Raw genomic sequence first — 26,251 nt, forward strand, 5'->3', positions numbered from 1 at the left:
CTGAATTCATTTTTTGATTCGATTCTGTTTGAAAGAACCGATTCCCAGCATTGATTGGAATCACCGCGTGGCGTCACGTTTTATCCATCACACGTCTAAATCAATGGTCTAAACGTGAAGCCCCGCCCAGCAATTATAAAAGTGAGCATGTCATTAACAAACACATCAGGCAAAGAGGGACAAGCACGAGATGGAAAGAGACGCACACACATCCAAAAGCTCAGGAGACAACAGTGCAGTTTGTAGGTGGGTTTGCTATCAACTCAGCATTTGCGCAATTCAGCAAATCAGTTTTATAATTTGTTGCAAACAATGAAAATATTTAAGAAAAAGTTGTGAGTCCAAGTTTGATTTTTGGTGTTTCCCTTCCCACATAGTCCCCAAATCGCTGTTTATCCTATAGTAATCCGACGGGCTGCTCTGGTTGGTCAGCGCGCGCCCTGCGTGACGTGTCTCCTGCGCTTCACTCTCTTTCTCCAACGATTCTGTCCGTCTCCTCGCTCCAAAAATCTTTGAATCAACTTTTTTGAGGCTTTGGAAATGGATCGTTATCGCATACCGTACAGACACTCGAGGAAGGGCAGTTCAAACGCAGAAAGAGAAGTTTGCAGGTAGTTTAATGCCTTAGATCGGATGAAAACTTCGATTATAGCTCCGATCATCTGTATGAAAGAGTGACTTTTTTCCTGCTTTAACGTTTCTCGCCGCTGATGTTTACATCCGGTAAAGGCAGAGAGCTGTTTGTTATTGTTGTTGCAAAGAGACTAACGTTAGTTGGTTTATAATCAACTATTGTATTGATCAACTTATGTAATGTTACTGCAACGAAGTAGAGAGAAGACCGTTGCAGGATTTGTTTGTTTCTAAACTAACAAAGTCCTGCAGTTTCCGTGTATTGCCGTAGTCAATAACGACTAAATCGGGTCGCTCGAGGACTAGTTTGTTTCTTAACTTGGTAACTTCTGATGGATTTGTTGTTGCTCTTTTGCAGGCAGTTCATCAATGGATCGTGTCGATATGGTCAAAGTTGTTACTACCTACACGAGTTTCCTTCAGTTCCGTCATTTCAGGTTCAGTGTAGATACTTCCAAAAGGGAGGCTGCTGGTTTGGTGACCGTTGCAGGTAAGTTAAGGATTCAATTGGCCTTTTTTGAACCTCCTTATTTCTGATAAATGCTTGAATTGTAATATTTTTTTAACGCTATTTAAAAGGAGTTGAAGAGTTATTGTAGTTTCTGGCAGGTGATGATTGGTCCATGTGACTGAGCCCCTATCACTTTTTAAATTGCCTTGCAAACTACAAACTGTAGACCCATGAAGACAGCCTAGGGATGGATGATGCAAAATTTATAACACTAATACTATGTTAAAAGTTTAACAATTCTGATCCATTACTGTACTCCAGTGTTGTAAATTCTTGTCTGCACCAACACTGAAATGCACACCAAAAAAGCTACACTGGTTATTGTTGTATTGCAACTTAAGTTACATGGCATTTGTTAAGACATAAGCGACTGTTTGTAAAACAGAAACTTTTTATCAGTAAAGATTCTGTTGCTGAACACCGTTGAGCCACAGACTGGTCATTTTATGTATGCACTTAATCTCTCTAATAACTCCATTAGGCTGCTTGAAATATTGAGTGGTTTTATTTGTGGTAACTAGTGTAAGAAGATTATACTTTTGTTTTCATTTGTTCCTTGACTTCCAAATTGCAGGTATCTCCATACTCCACAAAATGGGGAAGGCTCTTCGGTGAGCAGCAGACGTGGCTCAGCCCCTGCTGTGTTTCCTTCTGCGGTAGGATCCCGATCTCTATCTGACCGCCGAGGGTCTGAACCTTCTCTTCTCCCTCAAGGAGCCTATAGCATGAATCGGAGGGGTTCAGAGCCGCTGGTCACAAGTATGAGCGCGTTGCAGCGGAACTTTGAACGCTTGACCACTGGCATTGCAGAGGAAGAGGAGTCCGGGGTTGTGGAAGATGTACCTCTCCAGCTGGGTATAGCCGTCTGTTCAAGATTTTCTTTAAAACTGCACATTTTAGATTTTCTTTGTTTGACTTTCGTATTTGATTACCTCAGGTGCATCAAGAACTCTGTATCAAAGCAATGCTACACACTCCAGTTCTTCACACAACTACACCTCTACATCCTTCATGGCTGCACCAGCACCTGTCGAAGCCACAAAAATTACTGTAGCCGAGGCTGAAACGCAGGTCACAAACATGATACGCTTCCATAGCTCGCAAATAGTAGTGTTGGTTGTATGAGTTTAATGAGCTTTTTTTTTTTTTTTTTTTCTATATGTCATTATAGGTGACTAAGTCGCCAGTGAGATCAGGTCAGGTTGCAGCAGCAGTCTCATCAGTGCAGCAATGTTCAGGGGCCTTTGACCAAAGCAATGATGTTGCCTGTGGCATCTGCATGGACAAGATTTCTGAGAAATCCACCGCTCAGGAACGACGTTACGGCATCCTACCCAACTGCAATCATGCTTTCTGCATTGGCTGCATTGTGACTTGGAGAAAAACAAAGGACTTTCAGGAGGAGGTCATCAAGTGAGTTTTGTATTTGTTTTGGTTGATCAGATTCCAAAAAGATTGACCCATTCTTGTTTACACCTGTTCCTTTAATCAATTTAATTTACTTTGTTTATTAGTTTATGGTTTGGTGTTTATACTGCACGGTCTGATGTAATATTGTGAAAAGCTTGTGCAAGTTGCGCAAGGATGTGAAAAAGATAATGAAATATGATACAGAGCAGACTCCGTTTGATGCATGTATAGACTCATAATGAGCTGCCTTTTTAAGGTGTTGGGGCATTTTTACCACTTTTATAAATGTATAACTAGTCTATGAATCCCTAATCTCTCAATGTTAAATCTCCTTTTTAAAATGCTTTGTTTTGAAACATTTTGAACTTTTACAGTAGTTTAATATTTAAAGTGGATCAATGTTCAATGCTGTTTAAGTGTTGAACAGCATGCGTATGGGAAAATTCATTTGTAAATTTAAAAAAAATAAAAAGTTGCTCCACTTGTACAATATGCACAGCTATTGCTTTCCAGGCACTGGTTTACCAATGAAAGCTTTGACTAATTTAAATTTCAAAAGGTTCCTTTTACAGCATTGATGTTGTAATGCAATTCAAATATAATCGGTTAAATAATAAAATCTGTTAAATTTAAGCATCCATTTGGTTGTTAAAGCATAAAAAGACACTAAAGATAGCTTAAGCGCAGGCGCTGTCATTAGCAGCAGGCTAGCACAGAAATTACATTGTAAATACTGGGGTAAAATTTCCTTAAAGACGTTGTGCGGAAAAAAAAATACATTTGCGGTGCTGCTTGTTTGGTCTGATGCCCACTTTTATTCATTCATTTTCCTGTCAGCTTAGTCCCTTTATTAATCCGGGGTTGCCACAGCGGAATGAACCACCAACTTATTCAGCAAGTTTTTACGCAGCGGATGCCCTTCCAGCCGCAACCCATCTCTGGAACGCACACACATTCATACACTACGGACAATTTAGCCTAACCAATTCACCTGTACCGCATGTCTTTGGACTGTGGGGGAAACCGAAGCACCCAGAGGAAACCCACAAGAACGCAGGGAGAACATGCAAACTCCATAGAAATGCCAACTGAGCTGATGCTTTAACCAGCGACCTTCTTGCTGTGAGGCGACAGCACTACCTAGTGCGCCACTGCTTAGCCCTGCCCACTTTTATATAATATCTTATTTATTTTATTATTAATATTATTATAGTAATTCCAAAAAAAAAAAATCAGATTTTAAACGCAGCAATTTTTGTATAGGTTGACAATTAACCAGACTGAAATGAAAATTTCATGTACCCCTACCCCATGGTTGACTATTGTATATTTGATTGTCTAGTTTTTGTCAATTTGAAATCCTAATTGAGGCCTGTGACGAGTGCATACAAACATGAACCTTGCTAATTATTTTCGGATTCATCCACTTCAATTTTATATTGTCTAAAAACCAGTGTAACGAGACTAGGTAGTTGTCTGGCAGATTGAACTATGACCACAAGTGTTTATGCCTCAAGCTATTTAGCAAATGGTGTTTTAGACTACATTGTGTACAAACCAATATATTTAAGACCCTGTTTATGTATCTTTATGTACCTGGTATAAACGTTATCTGTACGTTCTCACTCCCCCTTTTTTGCATGTAATGTACATGTTATGCACTATTCTACTTTCTTAGGGGCTGTCCACAGTGCAGAGTGAAGTCCTCCTTTTATATTCCCAGCAAGCACTGGGTCTGTGATGGTGAGGAAAAGGCATCACTGATAGCCTCTTTTAAAGAAAGAAGCAGGTAAGGGTTCACATTTCAGGTTTTCTATGATTTTTGTTTCTTTTGACCTTCTGAATTGTTTTGTGGTTTTCCGTTTGTCTCTAGCAAATTAAAGTGCACTTTCTTCATGCGTCATGGATGCTGCCCATTTAAATCTGAGTGCATCTACAGTCATGACATGCCCGTGAATCACACACACCGTCGCAGGCGCTCAACACACAGGGTAAATGTTACTTGCATTGAGTTTATAACAACCAAATAGACGCATCTCATTGCCTATCGAACTTTTAAAATGGAAAATTGATTTCTATGCTTTTTTTTTTTTTTTTTTTTTTTTTTCTCCCCCACTTTTAGGACACTGCTGAAATGCTGGAGCATTTGGGTATTGATGGCCTTCAACTATGGAGCTACATTTTTGCCTTAACTCTGTTGGATGAAGATGACGATGACCTTCTGGATTTTCTTGATGATTAAGGACCCTCTAGAGTCATGTATATTTTGGCTCTTCCTGGATTGAGCTTTTGCATATCTTCTGCACTGAAACAATTGTCCCTTTTTTAGGGCTGGCTTGACTTTTTAGCCACCTCTACATGTTTGGCTAATTGTTTAGCCGTGTAAGCTTTTGTGTGTTTTTTTTTTTTTTTTTTTTTTTTTTGTATGAGTGTGAGGGTTTTGGGACAAGTTTAAATGCTCAGATCTCAAATAGAGTCTGTATCTTCAGGTTTAGTTTGAAAAAAGACTAGGGCAAAAAAATAGTTGAAGTTTAAAACCCGAATGCATGGTCACTTATTTGAGTTTAGCTTTTTCACTTAATCATTTAATACTTCCATCTGTGCTGCTTCCTGATTGTTATACCTTCTTTTCTGATACCTTTATATGAAATCAGATTTTAATATTGTGTATTTACTAGTTTATATTATTGTCAGTATTCTGCCAAACACTAAGCGTGCAACCTGTCAGCAGGCTTTGATTTTGTACTGTTCTCTACAGCAGTGTTAACAGGTTATACCAGGGCTTGACGTCACATTTTATGACTTTTTAGTACGTTTGTATTCAAAGAAAAGTGAAAATAAAAAATGTTCCACTGTTTGCCTCACTTCGTTCTCTTGTCGTTTTATTTCCAGTTGTATAGCCACAAAAGCTTTTTAAGAGTGCTTGGTAAAACATTACAGAAGTAGAAATTTGCTTAAATTTTACAAACTATTGCCCTTTTTGTATAATTTTTTTTTCTTTTTTCTTGTTTTTACAAATAAAAAAATGAGACTTTACTAGTACAATGCTGCACGGCGGATAATTCCCTCCAGTCCTGCAGAGGTCACCAATGAACAAAAAGCTCCATTTTGTAACCAAGTACAAGTGGTCATTCAAAACTTTGTACACAACAAGCCATCAGGGGTGTTATGTTGAAGAACCGCATAGTTCAGCGGTATCTGGAAGGTCTTCGTCCATCATAAGTTATGACGGCTGCAGCTTGTCTCGTCAGTGATGGACCGGACAGCCCTTTTGCAGCGTTTTGACGCACGGTCGCGGTTGTTGGTTCACGCTCTGCATTTAGGAGCAGAAGGAGCTAGAAAAGCACAAATGGTTTTCAATAAACAGCGCAAATGTGATCCACATTTCTCACTCACTCCATTTTTGGAGAGTTTGTGCCAACAGGAAGCATGTCTGCACGAGGACGCGCTTGTTTTGTAAGTAACGTTAGACTGTCAAACCTGGCTCACAGTGAAATCTGTTTAATTTAAACTTCTACCTGCTTAAGTCATACTCGTACTTTTAAATGTCTGCCCTAAATACTTCAGGGACTGGTTTAAGTTCCAAATGATTTTCAAACATCAAAAACAATCGTAATGCTACACTTCCTGAGAAAAGTCTTGTTGCCCATGCAAGTTTTAGGAACAACAAATAATATCTTGACTTCTAGTTGATCATTTGGTATTAGAAGTGGCTTATATGAAAGGCAAAGACCTCTATGTCTGACTTTGCTTTGGTCTTGTCACTTATACAGTATAGAATATAAAATCATGGTGCAGTGGAAATTGACTTAATATTTTGTATGACTCCCTTGAGCTTGGGTGACTGCATCCATACATCTCTGCAATGACTAACTTATTAATAAAGTCATCTGCAATGGCAAAGAGTTCTTGCAGGACATCTAGACTTCAAGATTCTTTAGATTCATCTTTAAGGCCGCCGCCTTCATCTTGCCCCATGTTCATATCTGGTGACTGGGCTGGCCAATCATGGAGCACCTTGATCTTTGCTTTCAGGAACTTTGATGTGGAATCTGAAGTATGAGGAGTGCTATTATGCTGAAGAATTTGCCCTCTCCTGTGGTTTGTAATGTAATGGGCAGCACAAAAGTCTTGATAGCTCAGGCTGTTGATGTAATTTTGTTTTTAAATATTACTATAAATTTTAATTACTTTTTTTCAACCATTTCTTACAGAAGGCACCCATTAAAATGGCTAAAATGTAACAGTTTCATTTTGTATATAGAACAAGAATCATTTGGTGGCATGTTGAAATGCTTTATTTCTAAATAAAATTGTTGCCACTATCCTTAAAACCAAAAAGGTTATATATATATATTCATAAATACTAGTCATAACATTTATATAGTTTAATTTATACATAAATATTTTACATTGACATGTTTCATTCATATTTTGTTCATAGTTAATTCAATTAGTTGAATTGTCATGTGTACACTAAGGAAACAAGTTTCCATGTACAATGAATGTCTTACTTTGCCGTCCACAATGAAGTCATACACACAATATACACATCATACATGTCAGACACATATATACATAGAAGTCACTAGTTAAATAATTTAAAACGAGACAGAATATCTTAATATTTCAAATCACCTTTATAAATTTAAATCAATTTATTTCATCAATTTGTAAATCAAATTACACCATTATTATAGTCCCTGAAAACTTGATTTAAAAATGTAAAAGAAGGTTAAACACCTGTACACATGCATAAGAGAGTTAAATGAAATATTTTATGTGATCATTACTTCTCTTTTGTTTCACAGGAAACCTTTGGCTTGTGTTTTCTCGGATGTATTTAAGCGGAATCTGCTGTGCTTTTTGCACCTGATTCACCCTGGATATCCTAAAGACCGTGTTCTCCATCTGCTCCAGTGTCTGTCTGAGGAGGACGGGGGAAATCAGTGGGCTTCTGCCTTAATCACGCAGCTCAAAAGAGATGTTGAGGGGGCTAGGAAAGGGACGCTCCTGTCCTCAAACTGTACAGAAACACTAAAGAGTCTCTGTGGAAGATTTCGGGGTACTGATGTACAGGGAGGGTGGACATCTTGTTTTGAGGCCCTGGAAGCAAAGGGTGAAGAAACAGACATGTCAGTTTTATGTCAGAAAAAACGGAAAAGCGACAAACTGGATCTTGATGGAGATGCACAGAAAGATCCTCAAAGTAAAAAGGTAAAAATGGATTTCTCTTCAAGTAAAGATGAAGAGGGAATGATTGAAGAGGAGGAAGCTGAAATCAGAAGATCACAGATGGATCAGAGCGCTGGCTCTGTGTCACAGGCTCGATCTGATCTGTTAGGCTCTTCAAAAAACTTGCCAGACCACATGAAGGTAATTTCATGGATGCGTATACAACCTGTTTTTCATCAATTGACTATTGAATTTTCAACAGCACTACCATAGAAAAGTCTTGGCTTCAGGATGTTCAACTTAACATCACATGATTAAATTATATTTATTTTTAAATATATTCTAAAATAAAAGGGTTATTCTCAAATCTATTGTTTTGACCTAAATATAAGCTTGATTATGCCATAATTTGACAAGTTTAGGTTTTTATCTGATTTTATGGACACATTTTGTCATTCCTTTTTTAGGCTGCTCTTCCTGTCATTAAAGAATTATTAGATGCAGAGTCAGAGGTAAGAAATGTTTTTATTGATCAAACTTGTAACTGTCTCATATCGTCCCATATACAGAGTAGTACACACACACACACACACACACACATATATATATATATATATATATATATATATATATATATATATATATATATATATATATATATATATATATATATATATATATATATATATATATGGGCTGGGTGGTATGACTAAAATCAAATCTCACAACTGAGGAAATTTTTCATAGTTTCATAAAACTAAATAAATGTATTGTTGAGTTGTTTAAAAAAAAAAAAAAAATATATATATATATATATATATATATTTTTTTTTTTTTTAAACAACTCAACAATACATTTATTTAGTTTTATGAAACTATGAAAAATTTCCTCAGTTGTGAGATTTGATTTTAGTCATACCACCCAGCCCATATATATATATATATATATATATATATATATACATATATCTCATAAAACATTTGTAACAGATTGGTACTGTTAAATGATTAATCATTTACAAAACTAAAGGTTGTGTTTATTTCATAATTTTGTGTGTACTGTATATATTTTTATGTATATATGAATAATAATCACAGTAATTGTGGCATTTCAGACCACTGTTAGAAGACCAGCCTAAAATGTGACCTTTTGGAATATTGTTTTATTATATTTTTATATATTTTTATCCTTTGCAGTGGGATGACAGCTCTGTATCGGCTCTGAAAGTACTCCATGAATGTGACCCCAATGAGGTTTGTGGTGCTTCAGTTCAAATGTAAATGCTTGTTTTTTAAACTTTCCTGACCCTGAAAAGTTTGCATTAGTATGGATTTGTTGTGTCTGTTCTCAGGTGGAGGTCTTGTGTTCAGTGCTGTGTTTGTCTGAAGTGTCTGAGCAGCGTTTGCCTCAGTTTTGTAGCTGTCTGCTGAAACTGACCCCTGACCTCAGTCACAGCACCGCTTCAGCTCTCATCACACACCTGCTGCTCAAAAAGGTGAATGTAAAAAAACTTTTGTTATCAACTAATAGAAGATTTTTTTTTTTGTAATTCAACTTTTTTATTGTTCAACACCCAAGAACAAAGAACACACTTCATACTACACATACATATGATACATGTTACATATTCAGCCACGTACACCAAGAAAATTCAACTAAGAATAACAACGTATAGCAAACATATATGGAAATTAAGGTTGTGGTACCTTTGAAGGTACATACTCATTTATCCTAATTTTAGATGTTGCCAGAGATTATCCCATTTTCTATGTACTTCTCCCTCATTGTTCAATCTCCCAACTATACACTCATATGATGCAATTTTCAATCATTCCATTAATCCACTCCTTCATTTCTGGCATTCTGGCACACTTCCAATTACGTAGTATCATCCTAGCAGCTGTAATGCATCCAATTTTGAAAAGAATAAAGGAATTGTTACCTATATTAGGTGATTATTATAATTTTATTATTATTATTATTTATTTATTAATTATCATATTATTCATTTGTAAATTACCATATTCCATAATATCTCTATTTTTAACTGTATTTTTGATTCTTGGTGAACCTTGGTCAACCTCATAAAACATTTATTAAACTCACATTCCCCAAACCTTTAAAGTTTTGTAGCATCTATTTATTTCATTTTATGGTTTGCAGTGGTGTACACCAATAAAATTTGTACATCTAAAGAGTTCAATTTAGCTTTTAAATGTACATTTGGGAAGTTTGCCGTAATATACACCTAATAACAATCACTTGTCTCAGATTCTGTCCCTTGCAGAACCGGCCTCTCGCTGTTTGGTGACGGCTGTAACGTCTCTCTGCTCTCGTTACCCCAGACCCACATGCCAGGCTCTGATAGAGCCACTGTTACAGAAAGGTCAACTTGGTATGATTACAGTTGTTTTATTTTCACCTGAGTATCAAATTGTGGTTTATTTTTCACATTTATTATTAATATTTTTTCATTCAACTTTGATTGTATTTTCTATAGGAAGCGCCCAGGCAGATTTGCTCTGTAGGCTGGTGATAGACTGCCTTGAGCCTCATCACAGGCTTCTTGTATTTCGGTATGTCTGAATTACCACAGTTCAGCTTTTAGAAAGAAATTCAGTATTACACTTAATCTGCATTCAAATCTTAGGACAGCACTCGGAGCGTCGTGGGATGAGGGTGTTTTATCAGTTATTCATGCGCTGCTGGATTCAAAGGTGATCCCGGAAATGTCTTGGATCTTAAAGGATGATTTAGCTGTATGTTAATGATTTCTGTTGCTATCCTCACAGCTTGAGTTGAGTCAAGAGGATTTCTGTCTCTTCGCTGAGCATCTTTGCAGCCAGTCTCCACATTTCAGCAAATCGATGAAGTTTGCCAAGATGCTGCTGAGCGTCCTGACCAAGTATCAGTCAAATGTGAGTATGACTGTAATAACTAGTCTTTTTTTTTTTAGAAAACATCCAAACAGAACATTTAACCTCTACACTATCTGACAAAAGTCGTCATCTATCTAAGTTTTAGGAACAACAAATAATACCTTGACTTCTAGTTGATCATTTGGTATCATAAGTGGCTTATATGAAAGGCAAAGGCCTCTAGATTGCGCTCATTTTACCAAAATAAAATATGATTATTCCATGGTTTTTAATTATTTAATTAGGACAGTAAGGTCTGACTTTGCTGGGTCAAAAGTTTTGTCAAACAGCAATAATGTTCAGTAGAGAATATAAAGTCATCATGCAGTGGAAAATGAATTAATATTGTGTATGACTCCTATGAGCTTGGACAACTGCATCCATACATCTTTGCAATAGCTCAAATAACTGATTAATAAAGTCATCTGGAGGGAAAGAAAGCGTTCTTGCAGGACTCCCAGAATTCATCAAGATTATTTGGATTCATCTTTAATGCCTCCTCCTCCATCTTACCCCAGACATGCTCAATAATGTTCATATCTGGTGACTGAGCTGGCCAACCCTGGAGCACCTTGACCTTCTTTGCTTTCAGGAACTTTGATTTAGAGGTGAAGTTTAAGGAGGGCTATCCTGCTGAAGAATTTGCCCTCTCATGTGGTTTGTAATGTTATGGGCAGCACAAATGTCTTGATACCTCAGGCTGTTGATGTTGCCATCCACTCTGCAGATCTCTCGCATGGTCTTCTGCAGTATTTGTGATGATTGGGATGTAGTTCAACAGATGATTTGTCAGAAAAATCTACCTTCTGCCACTTTTCCAAATGATCAACCTTTATACATTGTTTTGTTTTAAAAAATAGATGTTATTATCCTTACATTTAAAGCACTTAATAAACATCTTTTTAAAATGTGAAACAGGCTTTTAATTGTTATTTCATGTGTGTTTTAGGTGAACCCTGCATGCCACCACACACTTTCCAGTGTCTTGTCTTTCAATGAAACCTTCCTCAAGAAATCACTGCAGGCCGCATTAAAACGGATTTCCTTTTAAATCAAATGATTTAGATGACACTTTCATGCAGAAGTTCCAGTTGGTTTGATGGTGTTGTTTTGCAAGTATATTTTTTTTCAGTGTAACAAAGAGTTTCCTGCACTGTGTTGTTGTATTGGTATGAAAAATATATACAATTAAATGATTTAACACTTTATATAAAAAAATATTATAATATTTATTAAAAATGCCATTTTCAGTGAAATTGTCTGAATTTGAATTATTCAAATGCTTTGTGCTGGACACATTTGAATGCTTAAGATGAATTGATTGGTCAGTCAAAAGTTTGGAAACATTTGTTAAAGATCAAAGATTTCTTTATGTTTTTGAAAGAAATCTCTTCTGCTAACTAAGGCTGCGTTCATTAATAAAAACAGTAATTTTGAGATTTGTAAATTATAGCAGTTTAAAATAACTGATCAGAGTTACATTTTCAACATAATTGCATCAATTTAAACATTGAAAACTCATTTCTGCCTCATATTTTTGCAGAAACGTTGCATTTTACTCAAAGTAACATTTATCTGAAATATTTTGTTTTATACCTTTATAAATGTATATACTGGCTTTAATTTTGACACATGAAATTTCTTTGATTATTTTATTAAAAAGAAAACCATTTAATGGAATTTTTATATCACAGTTTGCACAAATGCATCACATTTGTTTTTAACATTGATAATAGAATATTTGCATGTTTTGTATTTCTGATCATATAATTGCAGCCTTTTGAGTTGAAGGGTCACAGGTACTGTTCTGTAATTATTTTTCTTTATCATATTTATTTTGGTATGACTAGTAACTAGTACTTGTTACAAAATTGTACGTGATAAACTCTCTGTACACAAAATAAACTACTCATTGGGTCTCTCTGTTGCCACAACAAACATGGCGGCTCGGGAAGTCCGTTTTTTCTCACTCAGGCGCATATATTCAGCGCAACTTCCCTTCATCCTTCCTTTTCCGAGCTCCGTGTGAGAGGGGAGATATCACGCCAAAATGAGGCACGTGAGAATCTTTCCATAAAATGTGTTTAACATATATTATACGTAACATTTTACCGCTTAATTAATGTACTACCAAATATAATGTCCAAAAACGTTGGCGGAATTCGCTTAGAGTTATATTTTACTTGACATTTTCGTACGGTTCTCGACAGCGGTCCCGCATCTGAAACGCAATCCGATTCAATCTGAAGATTATTTGGCTTCATCTGAAATTGTAATCGTTTATACTGCTATAGTTTATGATAAACCTTTGTTATATAGATATATCTGTTTATAAAAAGCAGTCTTTGCCGACATGTTAACGATTCAACCACCGGCCTGATTGCTCATGCAGTCATTGCGACACTAGAGACTTTCAGAACGAAGTTTCGTTAAAAAAAATGTAACTGTTTTATATTTTCCCCTACAGCAAGGTCTCGAGAGACACGTTGTACGAGGCCGTTAAGGAGGTCCAGGCCGGTTCCCGTCGCAAGAAGAGAAAGTAAGTTTGGTGTTTTCACGAGATGCCAGGCCACTGTGTTTTTGTAAAATGTGTTTGTGTATTGGCCTCAATTTAACGTTAGTAGTATTTCATAGTAAATTCTGCTGCTGTCTAGTTGCAAGTAACTTGCTAATGAACTTTGATCTTACTGTAAAACCAATCCAGTAACGTTAGTATGTAATGATGCATTATGAAGTAGCTGTTACTGAACTGGACATAGTTCGGCAAAAAAATAAAATGTAATCCCTTCAATTAACCTAAAGGTATATATTGACTAGTACTGTATTTTTGCTTTTTTTTTTTTCTTAAAAAAAAACATAACTTATGCTGAGTTCGCACTAGACGCAGAAGTGTCAAGCGTGAGTTAATTACATGTTAAGTCAAAGCAAAGATGCAAATAGACATCCTGTGGCACGAATGAAGCGGTACAAGTTGAGTGTTTTTGCACAATCGACACTTGGATTGTGCGAATCACTCTAGTTGAAAAATCAGAACTTAAATGAACATGTGCACCGTGCTGACCAATCAGGAGCTTGCTCTTGTTAAGGGTGTGATTTATGGTGACAACAGTTTGTCAAACTAGGCTTTGCTCAGTCTTCTATCATCCAGGTCTAGTTTCTGGAGGAGTTTGAGCTCACAGAGCTGGATGCACCTCAGAATATATCCAGTTGATTTAGGCATGGCTCCAAACGAATCAACGCTGTTTTTCAGCCTTCATAAACGCATAAACGGCTATTCTCTCAATAAAATCCATGTTAGGCATTTAGCAACGAAGCTACAGTCACTGTGCAGATAGAAGCCCTGCCCATGATGCAAATCTGTGTTTTGATGCACGAATGGAGTAAACAAATTATTCACACGCAAACGGCGCCTGGTGTGAACAATATTAGTAGCAAATTGAACTGCTTGCCACACTGAGACCAAGATTAACTCATTTACCATTGACACGTTTCATAAACCGCAGAGAATCAAGTTTGGCATCATTTTGCACCGCCTTTCTCCCTTGATCTTTTAGTTAGCTTTTTTCAAGATGTAGTGATCTGCAATTATTTACATGTACAAAAAAATTTTTAAAAAGTACAAATGTTTAGGCTCCACGCCTGCCTCAGTGTGTAATTTACACCGGGTAAGGTGTTGAGCCAGAATGTTGAGTTTTTTTGTTGAGCTCTTTTTATTGGCACACTACTGTTGTTGAACTCTTTAACGACACACTACTGTAAGGAAAAGTTACATTTATATTGATATAATTTATTTTATATTTAAGGTTTCTTGAAACCGTGGAACTCCAGATCAGCTTGAAGAACTACGACCCTCAGAAGGACAAGCGTTTCTCAGGCACTGTCAGGTTCGGACCTTTACTGTATCGCCCAGCCTTCTCTCTGCCTGCCTGAATTACTAGTCTAGAATAGTTTTGGGTTTAATAAATAAAATGAATGGGCATGTTAAAGGCAGGCAGTGGAGAAGTGCCTCGGGTAGTCTGTATGAACTACCCCTTCAGTGGGCTGGTGAAGCAGGCGGACCCCAACCCTGGGTCTTAAAACATGAGGGGAGGCTATAGGTGACTGTGTTCGCGCTGTCATACCTAAGCCGACCATTTTATTAAATGCCTGTGCTTTCGACACCTGATGCCAGCTGAGGTGGTGTGGGTAAGATTTTTCTGATCTGCCTCAAATGGGTCAAAGAGGGTCTGATTTGGTTGTTGATTAGTAAACCTCATCTTTTGCCCCATATAGGCTGAAGACCACCCCGCGGCCCAAGTTCTCTGTCTGCGTTCTTGGAGACCAGCAGCATTGTGATGAAGCAAAGGCCGCTGAACTGCCACACATGGACATTGAGGCTCTTAAGAAGCTCAATAAGAACAAGAAGCTGGTCAAGAAGCTGGGTGAGTTTAAAAACCGAAATGGACAACGGTACAAGTAAATAACTCTAATGTGCTCAGTGCTGTAGCTAATAGGCTTATTGTTTTTGTGTGTGTGTTTTAGCAAAGAAGTACGATGCTTTCCTGGCCTCTGAGTCTCTGATCAAGCAGATTCCTCGTATCCTGGGCCCTGGCCTCAACAAGGCAGGAAAGTTTCCCTCTCTGCTCACCCATAATGAGAACCTGGGCACCAAGGTGGATGAGGTGAAATCCACCATCAAATTCCAGATGAAGAAGGTATGTCTATATTTGTGATATCTACATACTTTTTTCACTCAAGCATACCCAAGTCTGTTTTTTTGTTATCAAAATAATTGTGAAATTTATTCTTTACAAGATACTTATTTTAAATGCAAATATTCCTGTTAATTTTTTTTTTAACTGGTTGTCATAATTTTCACATTGTTAGATTTGGGTATTATGCAAGACCAAAGGACTGATGAAAATTATGCTTTGCCATTATGAATAAAGACTTAAATACAGTTAATAGTAATTTTTTTTTCCACAAGTTTTTATTTTTGAGTTTTTTAATTATATATTGGTGCTTAATCTTTATGTATTCGTTTGTTAATTTTTAACTGTATATTTATTGAAATGTTCTTGCCATGAAAATAGTCTTTTGTTGCTTACATAGCATTACAAAAATAATAAAATTGCTATTTAATGTATTTGATGGCAAACTTGTAGGAATGAAGCTTAGTTTACCAACTGCTTTTTGGGTCATGTTTATTTGTGCAAAGTATCTAGCGATTGATGGTTTATGAAATTCTGTAAATGCCAAATTTAATCAACGTTTGATTAAATCACATTAGATTACTATAAGAAGTCAAAGCATAAATTTGTAGGGGTGTCAATCAATTGTTTCTTTGGTGCATCGCGATGCAGGCACGGAATGTTTGGTAATAGATCCTAAATGTTATGTATTAATGTCATTTATCACGCAAGCGCTCTACTGTGACATGACGCAAGTAATTAATGCAGAAACTGAACAATTCACGGTGTTCGCTGGACAGTCTTTCACTGACAAGTTATAGCATGTAGAAAATGAAAGTAAACCATTTCTTTCTCTCATGTTAAAGCAAATTGCAGCCTATGTTGAGTGTGTGACCATTCATAGGCGATGTTCAGAAAGCAAGCAGGACAATATTTTAATTAGTTTATGAATGCTTATGTTGTGTGATGCATATGCTTAAGTTTTGATTAATACATTCACAATGAGTGTTTTCTTTGGGCAGGTAAAATTTAAAAGTACAGTTCATATAAAGATTTGCTTGATTTAGGCACTAGATTGTACTACAAATGCATATAAAATAAGTTACAAAAATTAATTAATAGAATTCTTGTGCTGTGAAATACATAAAACGAAGTGTGGAAAGTGTCGTCAATGCACCGTGATGCACAGAGGTAATGTATTGACATTTTGTATTGATGGCATAATCGTAACCGTACCAGGAGACTAGTGTAGGCTCACACCTCTAATAAATTGAAATAATGATAGAGTATGTAACGTGCATGATGGCCTGAGATGGGATTCGGTGTGCGGCGTGACAGCTGTTCAGCCTGACACTGACAAAAAAGTCATGGTGTTTATTTTTTTTAATGACACCAGTAAAAAAAAACTGAACAATTAATGGTACTGTACTACTGCACAAGCTAAAAATGAACATTTTTTTTAATCCATAAAGTGTGCAGCTTTTGTCAATGTATCTTAATGGGCTTCTGGAAGAACGTTAAGTACACTAGTACATTGATATTAGTATACTTAGTAAATAAAGCATACTTTTATACTTGACCTGTGCTTAGTATACTTTCTTGAGGGTGTATTTACTAGCTTACTAAGATCAGTCTTGTACAGCCAGGTGGAGTATTGCTGCTCTCACAGCCAACTTTGTCAAAGCTAGGGATGCTCTAATCAGGGTTTTTGCAGCCGATACAGAGTAGCGCGATTCCTTGTCTTGTTGATCGGCTGGTACTGAGTACTGACTCTAATGCTTCAAGCTTTATAATGCAATCAGCACAAGAGAAGATCTTGCCTTATATTTTATTTATATGCAAGTTTTCTAGGCACCCAAGGCACTGTAAATTTGTGGCTTGAAGGTTTAGTTAACCATATTATGAAAAGAAAAATTCTTGATGTCATTTTATAACTTTTTTTAAATTTATTTTAATGGTGGTATTTGTCTCATTCAGGTTCTGTGTCTGGCTGTGGCCGTGGGTCATGTGAAGATGAGTGAGGAAGAGCTGGTCTACAACATCCACCTGGCTGTCAACTTCCTGGTGTCTCTGCTGAAGAAGAACTGGCAAAACGTCAGAGCTCTTTACATCAAGAGCACCATGGGAAAACCACAGCGCCTCTACTAGAGACTCTGTTCCTCAGTTTTCTACAATAAATGTGGAGTTGATCCGAATCTCAGCTGCTCTTGTCTTTTTTTGATGACCCCAAATGAATGCTGAATGTTCTCATGATCAATTGCTCTTCACAGCATGCTAATAACTTGTTTAAATTAGAAGCGTTTTATAATTAGTACAAAATGCTGTAATGACGGCTTTTAATGCACAACTGTACATGCTTCAGTGCATGAACAAACTCTAATAATAGTTGCATTTTTTTGTGTCCTAAACATGGCTCATGTCATAATTTAAAGTGATACACTAGTGTTTGTGCATTTCTGTAATAATGGTTTTGAGGGTAATGGCTTGATCTCACTAGTGCAGTTTCTCGACTACGTTTCTGGACGACCACCAACACTGCATATTTTGGATGTCTTTGTCACGCTCATTGAATGACTTTCAGTCTGCTGATGATTTCAGTGAGTGTTTGGTTAAGACATGGTAAATGTCTAGGTAGGAACTTGCTTGAGAATCTGCCCTAGAGCATGTGTCAGCCTTGATTCTAAATGAGGCTCATTAGTCTTCTAGTTTCCTAGTCTATCTTTTAATGAGATTATGCAGGTATGTGAAGAGTGGTAGAGAGCAACAAGTCACCGTAAATCTCATGGTAAGCAAGCTTTATACATAGATATTTGTAGTGGTTCTATAGAAACAGACCCTTAAACAGTAGCCATAAATGTGTATTAAGATAGTGGTTGCTGTGGTGTGGTGTGATTGTCATCTTTATTCTACATAGTACAAAGATGAAACCATAGCTCTTAAAGCAGCTGTGGTGACGTTTTTGTTTCAAATAGCATAAATATCGGATCAAGTGTTCAATATAAGCACAGCTTTAAGATGAGTAATGAGCATTGTCAGCTTTATAATTCCAAAGTGACAAGAATGAGACATCCTGAAGCTAACTCTACAGCTTATTTAATACGTTGCTGATTTATTGTAAGATGTAAATATTACTCAACGTTGTAAACAATAATGTGGGTCAGGCTTGTGAAGACCAGCAAGTGCTATCAGGAAATCTTGCAGAGAACAGTGAAAATGATTCTGAGCAAGGTAATGCATACTGATTGCTCCCAAATTCTCACCAGTATATTTAATTGATGAGCGTATAATATAATTTTAAGTGACTTTGTTTTGTTTAAGGGTTTCGAAATGAGGACCAAATTGATTTGGAAGAGCCATCTGTGTTTGATAGGCTGGGTCCCTACAGGTGATTTTTAAAATCAATTTTTATGGGAATCCAGATATTTGTTGCTTTTTGGACGTTTACATGATATTGGACATTTACAACATCCTATAATGTCTGTTTTTAACTCCATAGTGTTGACATGACAGAGGATGAACTGGAGGTAATTCCTACTATGATTGAAATATTAAACATTTTATATTATCTTCAGCTTGATCTGATATGATGGTTTTGATTTCTACTCATTTTAAATTATTGTTCCCGTTGATTTATTTGCTTTATTTTTTTTCTCAAACGTATACAATATTATAAATCAAGGTTTTTTTTCTTAAATGTGTATACCTTTAAACCGATACATACATAGATATATCTGCTTAAAATATAAACAAAATGTTGCGTTAAACTTTGAAGTTAAAAACAGTTAGGTTTGTCCATATATTTATTAACCAGAAATGTTTGTAACAATGATTTACCAAATAATACATTTAAAGAAACCACAAAGTTTTTTTGTGTGATTTATTTTATTTATTTATTTATTATTATTATTTATTTTTTCAAACATTGAATCTAGTAGATGTCATCAACTGGCAAACCTCTTGCAGGTTGGAAAATTTTATTTAAATACATTCCTAAAAACAATATGATGAAAAATCACGCGAAAATTATATCTCATTATAATTTTTACAAATGATATCTTATCTAAATTTGATCCAACTTTAAAAAATTGAATGCAGCAACGAATGTTTTACAGTGAAGGCTGTGTTTGCTGCGATCACAGGCCGCTTTCTCTCGGCTATCTCTGGCCTTTCGCTGTGACCAGTACACTCTCTGCCAGAGGCTGGAGACGGAGGAGCACGCGCGGGACAACGCTGAGGACAACCTCAAACTGGAGGTGGAGAGAGGCATGGAAGTGCTGGAGGTGGGAATACAATTTTCCAATACATATTTTTTCATTATAGCCTTTACGACTCCAGACTATGGCAATTATTAAAGTGTTTTTAACCTTAGACACTGAAGGGAATGTGTTTCGATATTAAACGAGCCGGGCTTCTCCAACGTCTTGAGCTCTGTCTTAACATCATTGGAGGAACCATCGGGCGAATCTCCAACACAGCAGAGGTTCTTGGGGCAGTGCATCAGGTACTGGTAAATGCCAAATGAGTACTGGGGCCTCCATCAGAATATGATATGCAACACTCAGAAATAAAGTTACAGAAACTGTCACTTGGGCTGATTATTATTATTTAATGCAATTTTACATTTTTAATTCTAAAAACTAATAGTGAATTAAGATAATTTCTGAGGTAAAAGTTAGAATTGTAAGATATAAACTCTACAGTATATATAATATCTAGATTCTAACTCTCCTAAATTGTAAGTTTATATGTTATTTATTTTTAATCTTGTGATTCTGACCTTAATTCAGGGGCTGTATTCACAAAATAAAAAATCAAGGCTAAAAACAGCGCCTAACTAGGAGAAAATCTTTAAATTAATTGTAGACTCATTCCTAAATTTATAATAAAAAACTTTACTCAGAGTATTTCAAGAAACATTTTGGCTCTAAAAGAAGTTCCCAAAATCATGAAGAGGATAACAAGTCAGATACACCAAGCCACAAATTATCCCAAATTGGCTGTTGCTGTCAATCTAAGCATTTAAAAACTTTTGAACACAATACGCTTTTAATAAATTACTGTTTAGGCTCTGTGGTTAGCACTGTTGCCTCACAGCCAGAAGGTCGCTGGTTCAAGTCCTGGCTGGACCAGTTAGTGTTTCTGTGTGGAGTTTGCATGTTCTCCCTGTGTTCATGTGGGTTTCCTCCAGGTGCTCCATTGTCCCCCACAGTCCAAACACATGCACTATAGGTGAATTGGATGATCTAAGTTGGCCATAGTGAGTGTGTGAATACAAGAGTGTATGAGTGTTTCCCAGTAATGGGTTGCAGCTGGAATGACATCCATTGTGTAAAATGTATTCTGAAATAGTTGGCGGTTCATTCCGCTGTGACAACCCCTGATGAACAAGGGACTAAGCGGAAGGAAAATGAATAAGTTACCATTAACTTGTTTTAATTATTTTAAAATACACAAAAACAGCCTAAATAATTTTTCTTAAATATAAAATTTGCCCTTTTTGTTTTTTTTAAAAATATGTTTTAAATGTAATCTTTAAAAGTAGATTTGCTTATTTTTTTAAAACTTGTAACATTAAAAGAACATTTTAAAATGATGTCTAAAACATTAAGCACAAAGAAAATACTTTTTAGAAAGCCTGCATTTTACAATTTTTAAAAAAATATATAGTGTTAATTTTTAACGTTTATTTGAATAGGATGACATAAGATTTCGCTTCACAAAGTTTCCATAAATAAACTTGACAGAGGGACCTCCTCTCCTCATCAGCCAATCTCTGTGTGCATAATTAGTAATCATGCTGACATCAGCCTATGGCTTCTCTATATTTGTTAGTAAAGGTTTGTCTCGGCAGTCCCAGACTTATTTTTCTCACGATTCTCAGAATTCTGAGGGAAAAGTCTAAATTGTGATCTAAAGTCTCAATAACCTTTATTATTCAGTGGTGAAACATGCATACATACTTTCCTAAGTCATAAACAAGATGATTGATTAAATAACGTCAACATAATTAATTCTTCGGTCATTCATTCAATCATTTATTCATTTTCTTGTCGGCTTTGTCCCTTTATTAATCCGGGGTTGCCACAGCGGAATGAACCGCCAACTTATCCAGCAAGTTTTTACGCAGTGGATGCCCTTCCAGTCGCAACCCATCTCTGGGACACATTCATACACACATTCACACACACACTCATACACTACGGACAATTTAGCCTACCCGATTCACCTGTACCGCATGTCTTTGGACTGTGGGGGAAACCAGAGCACCTGGAGAAAACCCACGCGAATGCAGAGAGAACATGCAAACTCCACACAGAAACGACAACTGAGCCAAGGCTCGAACCAGCTACCTTCTTGCTGTGAGGCGACAGCACTACCTACTGCGCCACTGCTTCGCCGTTTCGTCAGTGAATCTACTAATATAATGGATCCCAGCAGTATTTAACTAGACCACCTGGGTCTATCAATGCTCTTTGTCCATACTGTTAGATATTAGAATAAGATTGTATCTCTCACAAAGTTGGTAGTTTAATAAATGTACTTGTAATTTATGTATGCAGGAGGTTAAAGTGAGTCGTGCTGTGGAACTGATGGTGGCTCATGTGGAGAACCTGAACCGCCGTCACGAGAAGAACAGTTTCGAATTGGAGGAGATGAAGAAACAGATGGAGAAAAGCAATAGAGAGCGATTTTTCCATGAGGAGAAGGGTAGGATTAAACCCATTCAGTTATAAAGTTATGAGACATCAGCATTTTAACAGAATTATGTCTCATTGCAGAGGAAACGGATGCTATTGTAAAACCTGAAAAAGACTTACAGAAGGTTAGTGATTTGTTCCTGAAAATGTTTTGTTGTTTAATTGTTTTTGTCAAGAGTGATGATGTTTTAATATTTTGTTTTCAGTCTCATTCTCAGACACAGTTACGGCGGCGAATCAGTACAAATGTCATCTCAAAGGTGCACGATGAGTCTCGTCCATTCAATTTCACAGTCATTTGTTCACCACATCAAAGTGTAACTGAATGTGTATTTCTCTTTTTCTTTTATTTGCAGAGACAACAAGTGAAGGAGTCAGAAACTTTATTATCTTTAGTGACCAGTGAGAGCAGTCAGCGGAGAGAATCAAACCCACAGAAACCAGACAATACAGACGACTGCCTTCTAATGGACAGGAGGTAATTTGATTATATTTATAGAGTTTACCTCAGAATCATAAACTTATTGGCTAAATGTTAGTGGAAAAAACTGATTCTGTGTTATTAGGTGGTGTCATGGTATGAATATATATATTTTTGGCACACATTGCACCTTTACTACCAATGGGCTATATCCATAGGGACTTTTATTTGGAGTAAGCCAGCTCTGGAGATTCCAAACTCACAGAATCAGACCCACAGAATCAACTGTCATGTCATTACAAACTCACTTAGTTAAAGTTTGATAAAAAAAAAATTTTTTTTTAAAGCAACAATATTCACTGCCTGAGTAAGACATAATATAAAGCGGCTCTCAGAGTGGAAAAGTCAGAGAAGATCTGCATTCAATTCCAGTGATTTGCGCCATCTTTAAATTATGGAAATGTATTTTACCACAGTGTTTTCAGTGGATATGTCTGCTTCTCCTGATGGCGCTTGCATTTAAATGGCCTTTCTTCTCACTTGTCATTACACTCAAACAACTAAATAAATGCTTAGGCCTATATAACTGACTATCTTTGAATTAAATTACGTTGTCGATGCTGTAAAAGTAATCTTATGAAATTGAAAAAAGTCACTTTAAACTTTCACCAGAGGTTTATCGGTGACACTTGCCATGCATATAGCCCATTTTGCTTTGTTTAAATTGCACAGCCTGGTTTTTTATGACCACACTTCCAACTGCATGAAGATTTACTACAGATTATGTCTCACAATTTTTAGACAAGTACTACCTCGAGAGGAAAGTCCCTCGCAAACTACCATGGTGAATATTTCTGAAATTCACTCCAGACCTGAGCCGGACCCTGTCAATGTAAAAAAGTAGGTCACTTTAAAAATTGTCTGAAAGCTTTATAATAAAATAATAAATAACTACAAATTTAAACTGACATTACAAATATAAATAAACCATACACTTTTAATACAAATACAAATAGAGGTATATTAACTATTTAATAATAATTAAATTGACAGAAACACAAGTTCTCATCAGAGGTTGAGGAGGAAGTCTGCGCTGGAAAGCAGTAACGTGTGGCTGAAGAGATCTGAGCACTACTTCCGAGACTGTGATAGATGTGTCATCAGCCTGTGAGTTACACTTTTATGTATTAGCACATGGCTGTATCTGAAATCGCCCCCTGCAGGTTTAAATAGTGAACTGTTTGAGGGAGCAGCCATTTGTAGTGGTGTCAGAAACCATAATGGACTTTATGAAGTGCTCTTATCAATCAATTCCACGATTCACCTCAATAATGAGAACCGATCTACACTCAATGGCTAAAGAATACACATAATGTACTGTGAGAGAATGTACAGCAGAATCCTAAACTAGCTAAATAATGATTACTTATTTATTATAGTTATTTTTTTTTTACACTTTGTTGTCATCATTTGACAGGAAAATAGAGTGACGTGAAGTGGGACAGGATCAGAAAAGGGCTATGAGTTGGGATTTGAACTTGGGACACCAGAATCGCTGTTACACTATATATCAGCATGCTAACCACTGGCCTATTGCGCCAAAATATAATTATTAAACGTTAAACATACATTTGTATACATGACAGAAATCGAAATATTTAGTTTCATTAATAAGAGACAGCTTACTAAGTGTTAAACATCTATAACTGCCTCAGAAAAATAAGTTAAAAAATCAAATCCGTCTGAGGGCATCTCTTCTAGTGTCCTCAGTGCTCGAATTTACTCAATTGTTTTCAATCACTCATTAAAAAAGAACATGCAAAAATCTGTTTTATAAGGGGTTTATATACAGTTGAGTGACAGCAGTTTATGACTATAACCAGCTTCAATTCGTAATTTTTTTGCTTTATTTTTTATAATCACACTTAATAAAAAACAGTTTGCAGAAACACTTTAAATTGACATTCTTTTTTTGTACCTGTTATCAGAGGGGAAAGCCCCGCCCATGACAATCTCCCCCTCATTAGCATAGGACATTAGTCTTTTTTTTAAATCTGCCACTATGCTGACACATAGGCATTTGTTGCTTCGCCCTTTTTAAAGAGCACAACCTCATTTGAATTTAAAGTGACAGTCACTAAGGGTGCATTCACACCTGCCCTACTTAGTTTGCTTGAATCGCACTAGAGTTTGTTTTCCCTCTTGGTGCGGTTCGTTTGGGCAGGTGTGAATGCAGCAATCGTACTCGAGTGCGCATCAAAAGCGGACCAAAAAAGTGTACTGAGACCGCCTCTTCAAGCAGGTCTCGGTACGCTTTTTTGATCCGCTTTTGGTGTGCACTCGAGTACGATTGCTGCATTCGCCCTTTCAAACGAAACTTGAAGTGGTTCATTTGTGCTGACAATATGATCCGAACTAAAAACCCACCTGCAAAAAGTATCTGCCGTAAGCCGATGCGCTGTGCATTATTGGATGTGGAGGAAAAGTATTTGTTGATAGCGCTTTACCGACAAAGTAAAGAGAGGCAGGGGAAAACATTACCTGATGGATCGTTGGTAATATTTCCGCTACATGACCATGTCGCAGTTTAGCAAAATTAATTCACGCCTCCTCCTAAGGTGACGTGCGATGCATTTTGTATCTGCCTGTTTGTTTACTTGCGGGAGTTCCATTGGCATTTTCCTGCATGTGAATTCTGACCAATCGATAAGCAGTATAGTAAATATGTTCAACAACATCTGGCCAATAAGAGATGTGGATTTTGTCAGATGAGGGCATTTTGGTTCATTTCGTCTGGTTCGGATCAAAGCCAGCAGTGTGTAAAAAAAATTACCCAAACATGGCAGAAAATGCTACAATGTATAATTTCTTGCCCTTGGTCCGGACCAAATGAAGCGAACTACAGATGTGAAAGCACCCTGAAACCCCACAATTTGGATCAAAGACTTTCACACCTGTAGATCCCTGTTTAGGAACAAAACAATTGATTAAGATTGTTACAATGTTTATTTTTGTTATTGGTTTGCTTTCACACGTTGTTATTTTAATCTATGATGATGAGAAATGAGACAATATAAGAGAAAAGGTGTGCTTTAATATTAAATGGTGAAACCCACAGACAGTCACCGAATATAAATATATATTTATAGAAGTAAAGTTAAGACTTTCTCATACATAGCCTTATTTAAGTCTTCAAAGGTTGTACAAATCTATTAAATCAATCGGTCTATCGGCCGTCTTTTTTTGTAACATTTAATTAGTTATTTTAAAAGACATTTAATAACTTTTTTCATTAAACAAAATGTTGGCTAAAACTATGCATTGTAGGCTTAAATTATAGAGATAAATGTCAGATGAACTGAGACTGCAGTCAGATCATAAAGCAGATCAATGTTGATCTTTTTTTCGTGGTGTCAGTGCAGAAATAAACAAAGCAATCTGGCCTAGAACAAAATATTTAAAGACTAAAAATATGGAAAAAATACCACCTCATTCAGGTGGTCTTGGACCAGTTGCTTTGGCACAAATCAGAGCGCGATTACTGGATTTGCTAAATGAACTGAGCTAAAGGGGCAAACGGTTCCGAAACAAACATCTATATGTACCCTGAAAGAGTTATAAAACATTATGTGTGTGTGGTATTTTGAGTTGAAACTTCCCATACACACTCTAGGGACATTAGAGTCTTATTTTACATCTTGTAAAAAGGGGCATAATAGGTCTCCTTTAAATGGATTGTATCAGTGGACTAATGTGGGCAATAGTGAATGAGGGTATGGGGTGATTTTGGATACAGCCCTTATTAATCCATTTT

General features: G+C 36.5%; 4 protein-coding genes across 11 annotated transcripts in view; all 4 read left to right on the plus strand.

The window, feature by feature from the left end:
* The first annotated feature begins 162 nt into the window (after positions 1 to 162).
* On the plus strand, positions 163 to 5,419 carry mkrn4 (makorin, ring finger protein, 4). Of its 3 annotated transcripts, none has more exons than NM_001128336.1 (8): positions 163 to 246; positions 992 to 1,123; positions 1,719 to 1,999; positions 2,082 to 2,215; positions 2,316 to 2,557; positions 4,233 to 4,343; positions 4,428 to 4,545; positions 4,677 to 5,419. In NM_001128336.1, the coding sequence occupies exons 1-8, from the start codon at positions 191 to 193 to the stop codon at positions 4,794 to 4,796; spliced, it is 1,194 nt and encodes a 397-aa protein (NP_001121808.1). In that variant the 5' UTR covers positions 163 to 190; the 3' UTR covers positions 4,797 to 5,419. The 3 variants fall into 3 exon arrangements, with proteins under 3 accessions (NP_001121808.1, XP_005167100.1, XP_073765688.1); XM_005167043.6 differs by having other exon boundaries at positions 165 to 611; positions 4,677 to 5,418; XM_073909587.1 differs by lacking the exon at positions 163 to 246 and adding an exon at positions 450 to 723 and having other exon boundaries at positions 4,677 to 5,418.
* A 388-nt stretch (positions 5,420 to 5,807) lies between these two features.
* Positions 5,808 to 11,763, plus strand: fance (FA complementation group E). Its single transcript, NM_001040634.1, is given in 10 exon segments — positions 5,808 to 6,010; positions 7,366 to 7,930; positions 8,197 to 8,241; positions 8,927 to 8,983; positions 9,082 to 9,225; positions 10,002 to 10,125; positions 10,231 to 10,306; positions 10,381 to 10,447; positions 10,523 to 10,648; positions 11,598 to 11,763. Coding segments are annotated over 10 exon segments (1,509 nt in total). The 3' UTR covers positions 11,700 to 11,763.
* Positions 11,764 to 12,656: 893 nt separating this feature from the next.
* Positions 12,657 to 17,518, plus strand: rpl10a (ribosomal protein L10a). 3 transcript variants are annotated; one of them, XM_073909132.1, is made up of 6 exons: positions 12,657 to 12,703; positions 13,116 to 13,187; positions 14,452 to 14,833; positions 14,921 to 15,069; positions 15,170 to 15,342; positions 17,296 to 17,513. In XM_073909132.1, the coding sequence occupies exons 4-6, from the start codon at positions 15,012 to 15,014 to the stop codon at positions 17,464 to 17,466; spliced, it is 402 nt and encodes a 133-aa protein (XP_073765233.1). In that variant the 5' UTR covers positions 12,657 to 12,703; positions 13,116 to 13,187; positions 14,452 to 14,833; positions 14,921 to 15,011; the 3' UTR covers positions 17,467 to 17,513. The 3 variants fall into 3 exon arrangements, with proteins under 3 accessions (XP_073765233.1, NP_955930.1, XP_073765232.1); NM_199636.1 differs by having other exon boundaries at positions 12,674 to 12,703; positions 14,452 to 14,532; positions 17,296 to 17,518; XM_073909131.1 differs by lacking the exon at positions 12,657 to 12,703 and having other exon boundaries at positions 13,114 to 13,187.
* Positions 17,519 to 17,928: 410 nt separating this feature from the next.
* si:ch211-163l21.11 overlaps positions 17,929 to 26,251 on the plus strand; it is a 33,169-nt gene continuing 24,846 nt past the window's right edge. The window contains exons 1-12 of one of the 4 annotated variants that reach the window (XM_021478430.3): positions 17,929 to 18,103; positions 18,480 to 18,546; positions 18,637 to 18,703; positions 18,815 to 18,842; positions 19,458 to 19,598; positions 19,688 to 19,819; positions 21,879 to 22,026; positions 22,098 to 22,141; positions 22,223 to 22,276; positions 22,373 to 22,494; positions 23,239 to 23,337; positions 23,491 to 23,604. In XM_021478430.3, the coding sequence (XP_021334105.1) occupies positions 18,044 to 18,103; positions 18,480 to 18,546; positions 18,637 to 18,703; positions 18,815 to 18,842; positions 19,458 to 19,598; positions 19,688 to 19,819; positions 21,879 to 22,026; positions 22,098 to 22,141; positions 22,223 to 22,276; positions 22,373 to 22,494; positions 23,239 to 23,337; positions 23,491 to 23,604 (1,076 nt within the window). In that variant the 5' untranslated portion in view covers positions 17,929 to 18,043. Of the gene's footprint in view, positions 18,104 to 18,479; positions 18,547 to 18,636; positions 18,704 to 18,814; positions 18,843 to 19,430; positions 19,599 to 19,687; positions 19,820 to 21,878; positions 22,027 to 22,097; positions 22,142 to 22,222; positions 22,277 to 22,372; positions 22,495 to 23,238; positions 23,338 to 23,490; positions 23,605 to 26,251 lie in introns of all 4 variants that reach the window. The other 3 variants (XM_068223145.2, XM_073910372.1, XM_073910371.1) reach the window with 3 other exon arrangements.

This window comes from Danio rerio, chromosome 8 (genome assembly GCF_049306965.1).
Source record: "Danio rerio strain Tuebingen ecotype United States chromosome 8, GRCz12tu, whole genome shotgun sequence".
Taxonomy (NCBI): domain Eukaryota; kingdom Metazoa; phylum Chordata; class Actinopteri; order Cypriniformes; family Danionidae; genus Danio; species Danio rerio.